The sequence below is a fragment of the Ambystoma mexicanum genome, chromosome 4p (assembly GCF_040938575.1).
Source record: "Ambystoma mexicanum isolate Mex_15411 chromosome 4p, UKY_AmexF1_1, whole genome shotgun sequence".
Lineage (NCBI taxonomy): Eukaryota > Metazoa > Chordata > Amphibia > Caudata > Ambystomatidae > Ambystoma > Ambystoma mexicanum.
In genome coordinates this window covers 1172533318-1172546898 of record NC_090927.1, presented here as the reverse complement: position 1 = coordinate 1172546898, position 13581 = coordinate 1172533318, and the positions used below count along the sequence as shown (strand labels likewise).

The 13581-nt window shown below is 43.3% G+C and overlaps 1 protein-coding gene across 2 annotated transcripts in view; it reads left to right on the top strand.

The window, feature by feature from the left end:
• VTA1 (vesicle trafficking 1) overlaps window positions 1-5544 on the top strand; it is a 673843-nt gene extending 668299 nt beyond the window's left edge. Inside the window, exon 8 of one of the 2 annotated variants that reach the window (XM_069606814.1) lies at window positions 5030-5544. In XM_069606814.1, coding sequence (XP_069462915.1) covers window positions 5030-5175 — 146 coding nt within the window. In that variant the 3' untranslated portion in view covers window positions 5176-5544. The remainder of the gene's footprint in view (window positions 1-5029) is intronic. The other variant, XM_069606813.1, reaches the window with a different exon arrangement.
• Window positions 5545-13581: the final 8037 nt, after the last annotated feature.

Genomic DNA, 13581 nt, shown 5'->3' with positions numbered 1-13581 from the left:
GCTTAGCTTACCATAACTGCCGAATTTCAGGGGTTTTTCGGTTTTACTTGGAATCATAACGTTCGTTTAACAAAGTTCTTTCTTTGAATTTCATAGGTTTTTATTAGTCCAATTTAACCATAACGTCCCTTTAACAATTTTTTCAGTGAATATATATATATATTTTTTTTTTGTTCACAATATTTACAAAATGGTATCCTCCATAATCGAAACAGTGACATTTAGAATAACATTAAAATTTCTTATAACATTAAAACTTCACAAATTATGAATTCCCAAATTTCCAGTTTTCCAGATTTCAAATCGACTCTTCAGTAAACCAAAGTCCAATATTTTGTTTTCATTGAGAAGTCTACTTCATTTATCTTGAGTCTACTACCTCTTCAGACCAATAATGCAGTAGCTATCACCATGGAAGTCTTATTACCACTCATCACTCTAGACCACCATACTTGTTCCTCATAAATCAATAGAGCCATGAGATGATGATCCAGGTAGGTGTTTCTCACGTTTGTCAATCCAACACAAGACAGTAATAGGTGCTTAAATGTTTCCACTTGGTCTTTAGTAATACAATAGCGGCAACTATTGGTGTTCGATTGACCCCTAATAGACAATATTTCATTTGTCTTTAATAAGTTTAGGCGGGCTTGTAGGAATGTTTTGCCCGTAATGATCTATTGGGAAATTTCACCAGGTAACCCATTACTTTTTGAGTGTTTGTCGGGAGGTGCCTGGTTAGCTTGTTCTTGGATGCTTTTTCCAAGGTTTTTATCCAATCCATTGTTTCCAATCTTTTTTTTCACTTTGGTAGGATTTCGCTCCAGTTCCTCTTCCGTGCTACCAATCTCGTCCAAGAGGGTTTTATTCCTGTTTGACCAATCGTTGAGCATTTAGTTCTCCCTCCTTGCATTTCTCTGTGGATAATATCTAGACTTTTAGGGCGAGAGATGAGGGACCACCATCCTATACAACATCAGACCATTGCGATCGACCGCTGCTTTAAGTGAAACCAAACTGAATTTGCGCCTGATGGATGCAATTGGGGTTGATGGTGGTAGTCCCAGTACTTTTTTCCAAAAATGGTGTTCCAATTTTTGCCAAACTTTCTCTGGAATGTTCTGCATGGCTTGAACTCAATAAATCAAGGCAGGTAACACTTTTGCTTTATAGAAATGTATCATTGAAATTGCTGAAAAAGTCCACATTTTTTATCTATTGCTTTGGTTTGCGATGCCATAGACTTGATCTTCGCATAAAGTGCTGTCTGCATTGAGCCTTCAACGGGACTATTGTTGAGTGTTATACCCAAGTATTTGAAGGCCTTTACTTTTTGCAGTTGGGCGCCATCCAGGTTCCATTGTAATTTTCAGTTTGTTTAAATGTTTTTTCAAAAGACATTATTTTTGTTTTGTCTTTGTTTAGTTCCCAATCATTTCCCTTGATGTAAGCAGACAGATTGTTTAGTTTCCCCTGAAGGCCAATTGCAGTCTGGTCTAATAAGATGATATCATCAGCATAGAGGCGGCGCGTGACTTTCTCTCCGCCTATTGTGGGCGGCAATGATCTCATTGTTTTTTCTTGGTCCTTGAGATCTCCAATGTATGAATTATAAAGGGCTGGTGCCAACGTGCAAAGTTGTTTAACCCCTCTTGAAGTTTTATCTCTTCAGATAGTTGGCTCGCTCACTGAGTCTTACTCTCATAGATGTCTCTGAGTAAAGCGATTTGATGGGGTCCATGATGGATTTCGGACAATTCCATTTTTCCAATTGTAGGCACAGCTTTTCCCGGTTTATCTGGTCAAAAGCCTAGACCAGGTCAACAAATGTGATGAAAACTCTAGGACTACCATTCATGATCCTTGCCTTAAGCGTACTTAACAGCAAGATGTTAGCCGTTGTTCCTATGTTTTTGATGAAACCTGATTGAAAGGGATCCATGCTGTCAGACGTTTTTGCCCATGATAGGAATTTGTCCAGTGGTACGGAACCAAAGAGTTTGCCAATGGCGTCCAATAGGGCTATGGGCCGATAATTCCTTGGGTCTTCTTTATTGCCCTTTTTAAAAATTGCAACAACATTTGCAGTCCACCAAGAAACTGGAATTGACTCTGTTTACACACATTTTTTGACTATCTCACAGATGAATTGAGCCCAAACCTCTGGATGGCTTTTCAAATCGTAATTGGAGATCCCGTCAGCACGGGGGGCCTCTCGAGCTACTTAAATTAGCTGTTTTCATTCTGAATGATTTCACATCATATTGAATGTCCCAATAAGTTGGTTCTGGATGTTGTTGGACACGAGGAGCCCATGTTAGTTTTTGGAACCGGTCTGTAAAGTACTCTACTGCTGCTTTTGCGTTTGTCAAATTTTCGATCGTTGTTTTTTTTGCCAAACGTTTTTTTGGCGTATTGCTTTTTATTTTTCCACCAAAAGGGCAATATACGTATGAAGTTTTTGTTTTTTGAAGAATGATGTCCAACCTTCCTTTCTGAGTGATACCGGAGTAGTAGTGGACAATATTCCACTCCTAACACACACATCTTTTACTTCTTGGACGTTAGTTCTCAGATACTTGTGGGTAATCTTTATTATTGAGGCTTCAGTCAATCGTAGACAGGTCCCTTTATTACTGGCTTCTATATGGGTCGTCTTTCGTTTCTTGAAGGTTTTTGATGATTTCCATGATACAGTCAATAGATTATGGTCACTTTGTAAAGTTCTTTTCACTTTGAATGTGTTTACAAGAGAAAGCAGTTCTTTTGATACATGTATGTGGTTGATTGTCGCTCTCTTGCCAGCACTTTCCCAAGTTGGGATACAAGGCTTATTCGTATTGTTTACTGAATGTAAATTATAGAGGTCTCTTTATTCCATTAATGCTGACCACTGAGAGCCTCTCTCGGCTGATGTTTTTTTTAAAACGTTCTTTGGGGTTTTTTGTTCTCCAGTATCTGGACATATCGCATTGAGATCCCCACATATGATTGTGTAATCAACTTCATATTCATCATAAGCCTCATTAATAACTGATTACATTGTTCTTAGGAATTTTACGTTCTGTTGAACTTTGGGGTTCAAATAGATGTTCACTATTAGAATTGTTTTCTCACCGTTGATTTCATTTATGGATTTTGATTCCATCCAAGAGATCAGGCAAGCCTGGATGAAGGTATTTGTAAATATATTTTTTTGCAGATGTAACTCGCTTCCCGAACGTATTGCTATTAACAGGCCTGATGTCGGACGGCCTTCAGGACCTTTAACAGCTGGCGAAGTTACAATCTCATACCCATCCAAAGTTGGGCTAGCCTTTAGCCATGTCTCTTGTATACATAACAGATCGAATTTCTCCAGGTTTACCACTTTGGGTGCTGCTAAGGTCTTGATCAAAAGTTATTTTCATCGATTGCAACGGCCCATGAGGCATATGACTCGAAACCCAGAGATCTTCATAATGGTCTCTGTCTTGGGAGACGGATCTAGGAGTATTAACTAGTTTTTCTTTTCTGTATCCACACGTTTTTGAAGTGGTTTCAGGTCTGGATACTTTTGGAATCTTACCACAATCGTGTGGTGAATACTCTGTTGACGATAGCATTTACTATCCATTTCACCTACAGGTACCTGAGGGAGAGCTTTGACTTCCTAAACAGTAAAGATGTTTCGGTAGACCATGCACTGTTTTTGGGTAACTTCATTCAAATTGGTGGTAACTGTAAACCCCTGGAGTGTTGTTAAAACCGGTGTTAAAAACGGGCATACATGGTTTATAGCTGCTGTAGCACCTTTTTCCCCACTCTGGGGTATTTACCAGATTTACACAGGTGGAGTTTGGACTATGTAACAGAATGAATGTTCCCACCAGTCTTCATGCTCTGCCTCTGAAAATCAAATGTTTTCCCCCTAGCATGCCATTTCATTCTGGCGGAAAACCATTCGATTCCTATAGAATCCATTGTAAATGCCTTCCGGCTTGTGTAAATGGTGGGAGGCATATTTACAATTTTTCCATTAGTAAGTACAAAAAGGTGCCGATTGGATCTGCCAGGTTTAACATTTTTGTGCACTCAGTAGTGCAAATGACGTCAATTGCATGAAGGGTATTCTCAGTGTGGTTTTAACTGGATGAAGTGATATATATCTAACTACACAACGCACACCAGGTGCCAGATAACAGAAACTTTAACCCAGTGTATGTGCACATTTTCGGGGCATTAGCACTAGGGCAACGTTTTCCCAATTACAAAAAACATTGGGGCCGTATTATAAAAGCGTTGCATCATGACAAGTACACTTTTGTATGTGTATTAGCACTAGGGCAAAGTTTGCCCTTCCCTGAAAACCTATTATTTCAATGCATTTTTGCACCAGGGCTAAGTTTGCCTGAGTACTAATACGAAATGGTATTAGAACTAGAGCAAACTTTGCTCTGTTGCAAAAATGCATTTTAAGTATGTCTTTTGCAGTAGAGCAATTTTTAACCTAGTGCTAACACCAAAAAAAGTCAATTTCCATGGTGCACAGGTTTTCTAATATGGACCCAATGTTTTTTGCACTATGTAAATACAATGCAAAATTGCACTTGCACCGCTGCAATGTTTCTGAAATCCGGCCGCAAGATACCTTTGCATAGATATAATTGCATAGTAAACAAGAGAAGTGATTTATTGTTGAGGCGATTCAGTGCAACCGAAGCTAATGTGCCTGCTGTCTGCAGAATGTAACACTACTACCGGTAGTTGAGTGTAGCATAAAAGCTCCGTTCAGACGTCAAAGTAAAGGACGAGTTGTTCTCAAAGGTATTGACTTTCTTATGAAAGGTACAGTGAGCAATAGAAGCTATGTTTTAAAAGCCAATCTGAAATCGGATCGGGGCATTTTAGCAAAACGTCCGAGAAGGGCTGTAAAAATAACCTGACAGACAGACCAGCTACTATTGCTTTATAAGACGGTAAAACATAGGTTTGTGAAGTTGGCTTAACCCTGCGTTTTTCACAACATGTTCTGTTTCCATTTCTACAGGGGATATCCGTCTGACACCAGAAGACTTTACCAGAGCTCAGAAGTATTGCAAATATGCTGGCAGTGCTTTGCAGTATGAAGATGTGAGCACCGCCGTGCAAAATCTCCAGAAGGCTCTCAAGTTACTCACCACAGGCAGAGAATGAAAGCTTTGTCCAGGCCCCAGAGAATGAGCGAGCCCATCTATTGTACCTTCAGTTTGTAAGATAAAAGCGGCTTTACGGAAAGCCCTCTAACAGCGTCATGAAACTGGCGCCCTCCGAATTGGATTTTCACTGCAGCTCTAATCAACACACGGGCTTGTTTTCCTTTTCCACGTGACCATACAAAAGGTCCGGTTCAGTACATTCGTGCCACTGGGATGCTTTTTGATTGTCAGAAGTTGCTCAAGGCCTTTAGGACCAAGGGTACCAGAAAAATATCATTTTTTAACTTCAGTGGTAACCATGTTTACAGGTGTGGAGAATGATTTTCCCTCCCTTTCATTCTTGAGAAAAATAAAATGCAACACTGCTTTGGTTTTGTATGTTTGAAATGAGATTGCAAGCAAACATATGTGATGCAGTATTATATGCGTTATGATTTTACCGCCAATGAGCTAAAAGCCATACTATGACATGGTGTAGTGATAATGTCTTCATTGCACTACTGTTACATATCATGTCTTTACTGCGGTGCAAATGCAGCACGTGTCTTCACCACGCAGCAGTATCAGGAAGTGGAAGGGAGGCTTAGCGTGCAGGACGAGGAGCAGAAGCAGGAAGTGAATGAGCCACTCTGGTAGGTAAGTCTTGGAGGGGGTGCAGGGAGAGAAGGACATATTGGTGTTGAGAATTGGGCGGTGAGGGGAGTGACAGGCGGTGAAGGGGTGAGATCCCTCTTCATGGTCAGGCAGAGAAGCGGGCATATTGGCAGAATGGGGAAGGGGGAACGTCACATTGACGTTTCGACCTATGTATTTAATTGAAACGCCTTTGTCAGGACTTTTTCTCCACTTATTTTCAATCTTCTGGCCTTACACCGGTTGTTGGTTGTATTTAATGTTGACCAAATCACTCTATAAAATTAAATTGGGAATATTTAAAGTTAACCTTTAAGTACAATTTTGTTTTTGAAACATTTATTACACATTCGGTATCTCCTCGGCTAGACAACTCACCCTAATTTTACCCTGGATTGGTACAGTCTCATGTAGACAATGGGTAAACCAAAATGGCCACTTCGGGTTTAATTTTCTTTCCCACTGTTTTGATGTTTACTGTGGGTGACCTAAACAAACAAACCCTTGTTGTTGGCATCATATTTCATTTTTGGTTACTTCCCTTTTATTGGGTTGTATTCCAAATGCTAATAATATACATACCTTTTACATTAGGAGTGCTGTATTCATTCTATGTTGGGTCTGCTTTGACCTTACATATGTCGGTAAGGAAAGGTTTCCTGGCTATCATATGTATCCCGCAGTAGTTCACCACTACCTGCAGATGTACAAAAGAGGGAAGAGAGGGGCGAGGACAACCAATGAGTTCCCCAACTTTTGTGTTTGTCCAGTATTGCTTCTAACCCAGGCTAGAGCCCAACACCTTCAAGGAGCACTGCAAACTCACCTAAAGTGATAGGGCCTCATTCCGAGTACGGCGCTAACCAATGGCGCTATTAACGCCTTGGTTGACGCCGTACCCGGACCGGCAGCGCCTTGGTGGATGGCGGAATTACCGCCCCATTCCAAGGTTGGCGGGGCGGTAATTCCCCATTCACCAAGGCTCTTCCCCATTCCCAAATGAGCCCCCATAGGGCTCAATGGGAATGGGGAAGATGCAAATAACGGTGACCGTTCATTACGGTCACCGTTATTGGCTTGGAGGCCCCTTTGCGCCCTCGACTTTAACACCTGCTCAAAGCAGGCGTTAAGGGCGAGGGCGCAAAGGGAACTCGGAGTATGGCGGTAAGGGATTACCGCCACCGGTCTCGTTACCGGTGGCCGCTATCCCTTACCGCCATACTCGGAATGAGGCCCATAGTTTCCAATCTTGCAGGCTCACAGGGTACAATCCTATGTCATCTTCTTCACATAGGGCAAAATATCAGTTGGATATGATTAGCGTTTCGGTCAACTTTGAGACTACTATAATGGTGGGGAAGAGAAGAAAAGAAAACGGGATGAACAGTAAGTCCTCCTGGTGATATGGCAGGTAAGTGTGCCATTGCCAGGTTCTTATCACTATTAATTCAAAGTTTGGTAAAGACTCCCCTTAAAGTTCTGGCTTCCACTCATGCAGAACCGTAGGGTGCAGGCGCGCCGTGTCTTTTCCATATAAAAAAGCGTTTTCACGTGATGTCCAACATTTGGATCAGCTTGGTAACTAAGCCCGTCAGCAACATAGACAACATGCCGCTATTTTTAATTTCATTTATTTTATTTGTTGGTAGCGCTCAGACATGGAAGTATCACAGCACTAAAGGTACAAGATGGGAATTAGATTAAATCATAGAGCGAGTCATACAGAATATGGTAGTTGCATTACATCATAGGTCGCGAGTCAGGTTCAGAGTAGGTAGGGCAGTCCAGATTATTACAGATATTTGTTCAACAGTGAGATTATTACTTTCTTGCAAAAGAGTGCATAGGCAGGTTCATCTTGGATCTTCTGAGGGAGGGTGTTCCAGAGTGTGGGAGCGATGGTGGTGAAGCAAGAGCCCCCTGCTCTCTTTCTAGCAAATCTCGGTATGTTTAAGGCTGATCTGGTGGAAGAGCGGAGATTGCGAATGTTGTGTTTTTTGGTGGTACGGTTGTTGAGGTAAGGGGAGGCAGTGTTGTGTAAGCAGCGGTAGGTATTGGTAAGTAGTTAGAATTCAATGGAAACTTTGATGGGAAGCCAGTGTGCCTCTGTCTTATGTGAGAGATGTGGTTGGAAAACTTCAAGCCCCATACTGCTCTGGGGGTGATATTTTGGATCAGTTGGAGTTTGTTGTTAGTGGAGGTTCCTGCTAGGATAGCATTACAGTAGTCTAGTTTGCTACCTATGAACGCTCTCGATAGGGTGAGACAGTTCTTAGGGGTGACACATTTCCTGGAAAGGTTTATGAGTTTGGTAGAGTAGGCTGCAGAGGAGGCGATAGCTTTGACATGTTTTTGCATGTTTAGTTCAGCATCCAGGTAAACCCCTATTGTTTTTACATGGGTGGAGACAGGGGTGGTATTGCCATCAATGCAAAAAGAAGAGAAGACGGGGCTGAGGAGTTTGAGGCGATGTGGGGATCCCACAATGAGATTGAGGAGCTCTATGTTTCCATCATTCAGGCAGAGATGATTGGTAGCCATCTAGGCCTGTATAATGCTGAAGACGTGATTGATGTTTGTAGAGTCTAGGTCATGGTTGCCGGTAATTTTGAGGACGGACTGTGTATCATCATCAAAGTTGGTATAAGGCATGTTGAGGCTATGTAGGTGGTCAAAGAGGGGTTTGGTATACATGTTATAGAGGGTGGGGGAGAGGCAGGAGCCCTGTGTGATACCGTAGGTGACAGGTATGGGGTCAGCAGACTCTGGGCCTGCAAAGACCCTAGTGGATCGGCCAGAGAAGAAGGATTGGATCCAAAGGGTGGCTTCAGAGGCGTGGTGGAAGGTGGTGGTGAGGTGTTTACAGAGGATTTCATGATCATCTAGGTCGTTCCAGGAATTTTGCTTATCAGAACACACTGGCAATAAGCCCAGGAAAAGTAGTCAGTCATGTGATGCTGAGAGTTGGTCTAATGAGGTGGAGGGCAAAACAAACGGTGCACAGCAAGTCATGGAAGATGTGGCCTGAGAATCCATAGTGATGAATGCATATTAAAGCGTAAGAAGCCATTTGCAAACTCACACAGAACCAAGATCAATCCAACAACCAACAATTTTGCATGTCAGAAGCAAACACTGATGTACTCGCATGCTGGGGTTCCATTGTGGATGTAGGACACATGGGGGTTCTGTCTTGAAGACAGAGTATTGGCAAGTAGTAGCTGTTGGCCAGGATGATGAAGTGGTAGATCCGTGAGCACCTGGCAATCTATCCTTCTGATGTCCACAGGACAGAGGAGGTCAACTGATGAGCAGAAGTGACTGAAATCCAATGAAGCTAGTTGCTTCATACACAAAAAATGAGAGTATAAAAATGCCAACATGACAGGGATGTAATCCGTAGCAATTAGTGAAACAAAGCGATGGAAGAATAGGGCAGCAACGCTAGAGCTGTCATGATGTATATATTACCCTGCATGCCAGAGTCTAACCATCACCCCGAATGTGATTTAAATGCCCACCTGAGGCCGTGGCAGGCTTTGCAGCAGAGATTGGTGCTGTACTGTGGTATTTTGCAGTGGTGAACTTGTTTGGCTTTTTCGTGGTATAGTGGTGAGCCCTAAATATACCGGACTGTCTGATATTGTTCTTATACCGGAACCATAAATAGTAAGCCACAACCGGACCTAGTACGCTCTAACTCATAATTTCATCTTCCTTTGGTATTTTATTTACAATACCACTTTGGTGGTAAACCAGAACACACTTACTAGGTCATCTGGATACTGTCATCTATGTAGCCAGCCCCTGAGATGAACCGAATGCACAGTGCCCAACTCTCTTGCACATTTTAGCACAAGCGGTAATATGAGGTTACCGTCTGCAGTAATATTAGTTTACCACTTGCTTCAACCTCATTTCCTCCTTGCCAGCAGTGGAACCATCTCAGCTGCCTGCACATGGCACCAGGAGGCTAAATTACATCCCTGCAGGCACGGCAGACATAAGGCAAGCCCCATTGGGCTGTGGAGCAATTTTTTCTTTATTTTCGAAATCGCAGCGAAGAGCGCAGCTTTTTTGCTTCACCTGCACTGACTGGGCCCACTTTTCAGCACAAGCGCCTCCCCCCCACCCCTCCACATCTTTTGAGAGCTTGTTGTACTTTTTTGCACTACCTGGCCATGAGGTGCTTGGTATACACCTTCCAACATGGCCTCCTTCTTCTGTGTGCTGAAATGCCTGCCCTGCCCGCCCTCGGATTGGCCCCCCTAGTCCTCATCAAGGCCAATAGGGTGCCAGTAGGCAATAGTCAGCCCCTTGAACAAAGGTCCACAGCAAAAGGCCCCTGCCTGTTCGGCCATGGTAGGGCTCCAGAGTGTCCCTGCCCCTCAACAAGCCCTAATGATGGGCAACGTGGACCTGATCATCACACTCCCTTTACCCCTCACATGAGTGATGGCTGGACTTCCATTGTCTACCTTTCCTTTACTGTTGCATTCTCTTGCCTCTCCTCCGACCTTTCTTCTTATCACACTCTGTCTGCCTCATTTCTAATTATTTGTTAGCTGTGGTATCATCTTTCCTACACAGCCTCCTGCATTTCACTGTGTTGTGCCCCCATTTTTAGAAATCGGATGTAGTTGTGTTTTAGTCCATCTGGGAACGTCCTGCTGTTTTGTACCCACTTAAATAAAATCGGATTTAGGTGTTTTAGGCCATCTGTGAATCTCCTGCATGTCACGGTGTTGTGCCCCAATTTTTGAAAAATCTGATTTAGGTGTGTTTTAGTCCATTTATGAAGTTCCTGCAATTCACTGTGTTGTACACCAATTTTTTAAAATCGAATTTAGGTGTGTGCTCATCCTACTTTTTCCTTGTACTACGCTGACTGGTTATTCCCTTTCCCACTGTTCTGGTTATTTTCTGTTCCCCCACCCTCTGCAGTTCCCATTGTTTCTTCCCAGTCCTGTTGTGTCCCTTGTTCGCCTACTCCCTTGCCTACTTGCCTCACACGTACCTCAGCTGCTCTGCATGCTTTAAGTATACCACTTTCTGTGCCCCTCTCTGTCTCTCCTATCTTCTCCAACTGCTTCTCTATCTCCTGTCCTTCTCCTCTCACTAAGTCTGGCAGGAAGAAACTCAAGGAGGACACACTGGGCTCCAACCCAGGCCTGCCCATCGCTGACACCTATGTTAGTGCTTCCGCCAAAGAGACTCTTACCGACATCCTCTTTGTTGTTCCTTCTCCCAACCTATGGACTCTTCATATGGTCGCTCTGCTCTCTTCTTACTCTTCTTCACACATTAATGGTGGCACTTGCTGGGAGGTCCTTCTTGCCTTATCCTCCACCACCAGGGTCATGATAAATGGCCTCAACCCAACGTCTTACTTTTTGATAGTCCTCTTCGCCTTATCAACTTTCCTCCTCACAGGCTCCCTTGCCACCTGTTTCTATGGACCAACAGGCTTCCTTGCCAGCTATGCCCACCTTGGCTACCTTGCCTCCTACTAACCTCATTCTCTCTTTCAAAACTGCTCCCTTGGTGCTTGCAACAGTACAGGCTCTCTTGCCCACTCACACAGCTCTGACAACCTTATCAGCCTCTACCTCTCGGGTGCCATTGCCCCCCCCCACTGCTTCTGCATCTGGGGCTCCCTTGCCCCCTTTGTCCCCTCCTACATTGGCTCCCTTGCATCCCACCACTGTCCTGGCTCCCTTGCCTACACTCCTCTCACCGACATCCTTGTCAGCCTTGGCTCCTCTGCCCCTTCCTACCTCTGTCTCTCAGGCACTCTCGCTGCTCCCTGTGTGAAAACAAAGTGAAAATATCAAGGCTGAGTACCCTAAAAAGAAATACACCGAACACAGGTTACAAAGGAACATACAAAAGATCTTTTAATTTATACTGAACAGTTTCAAAGGACAAAATAATCAGATAGTTATCAGCCCTCAGTACAACACAGCGAACTCCAGCGTGGTTCGGTGTGCTCAGCGAGTGGGACTGTACATTAGAATAGTCCCACTTTATATACGTTTGAAACATGACCTCCAGCCCCACTGCGGGTTAATATTCCTCTAATACATTACTGATCTAGGGTACATGCTGAGTTTACACATCTATATGCATAGGGTTTGCCTTTAATACATTCGCCAACAAGTCTACACGGTAACAGTGTATTTTAGGATTTCTCATAGTCTTCTCAAATATTAATACAATGTAGTTAAACAAGTGTTCTCAGTTCAGTATTTGGATACATTGTTCTTAACATATGCTTGCGGATTGGTTTCATTGGCACGAGTAATCCTTTACACACAGGTCAGCGAAGAACAAGGTCTCAGTTCACGACCCCAACAAGTGGCCTGCAGGCAAGTTACATATTAATTACACATGGAGGTCAAGACGGCCATGTTGTATTTCGGAATGACATTGTCCACCATTTTAACTCACAGGGTGACTTTACAGAGAGAACCTAAAATGGCGGATTGACCTAAAATGGCGGCTTACATTGATTCTAAGGTCAGGACCTTGCAACACAGATTTCTTCGCAAGTGGTTTACAAGCAGCTTGGAGTAGGCCTATATACATATATTCATTACAATAGGAGGAACGATATAATTTCCCGTTTGACTAACCCTCCTTTTGGCCTATGCCAAGTGCTAAACTACTTCTGATCTCCTTGCAAACAACTCCATGCATCATCATCCATGCACCCTGAATCGCTGTCAGAAATATCTATTGCCATCAGATAATTCACAAACATTTCTTTTAACACATATTCCTTGGAGTTTTTATCTGGGGCATACACTTTGTCCTATTGTACCTATCGCTTGTGCGCAACATCCCCCTAGCATCGAACATATACTAGGTAAACACTGGATACAACAACAAAGGAACAACAGAATTCCCAAAATGATCAGTAAGACTGAAAGTACCTTCCAACCCCAAGTTCGCAAGAAGTCCCAGAACCAAGCGCTAAGATCCCAGTTTTCCTCGGGAACATGCACTTCTGAACTAAGGATGTGCAGATTCTGTATTGCTTTGAAGATAGTTGGGGAGGAATCTGGCACGAAAACACAGCAAGCGGACCCCACTAATTTAAACACTCCACCACGTTCAGCCAGAATGACATCTAATGCCATCCGGTTCTGGAGCGCTACTAGTCTTATCACTTTCTGTTCTAATGTCATATTATAGAGTATGTCCGTGGTCCGGTTGATGGTTCTCTCCAGTACTCTCGCTAGTCTTCTGATATCTTCGGAATTCGTTATCTGTGCCCAAAATGGCACTAATGATTTTGCTACATCTTCCAATACCTGTGCTGGAGTGTCACCATTGTCGTCCCGCCGTGGACGAGCCTTTGAAACCTCTATAGTACTAGCTATGAACACCCCAGGTAACAAGATCCCTAAATAACAGGTATCCCTGCCAATCCCTGGGCAACCATGGAAATGCTACATTACCGCAAACAAAGTAGACAGGTTCGTCTACATACAAAGGTCTGTCTTCCCCAGTCAAATTTGCAACGTTGGCACAACCTTTAAAATCTCCCATTGACTGAGTACCATTCCTCTGTATGCAGAAAGAAACTGAATCTGGGCTATGGTTGACAGTGTAAGAAGGAGGCATGGCATCCTTATTGCCTATCGGAGCCATCTTGAAGGAAATCAAAGATTGAAAGGGACGAGACAGTCTATCAGAAGGCCTAATAGAAGAAATGTTGAGCTTACTCCGATTTGCGAAAAGCGAGCATCCCAGGGGAGTCAGAACA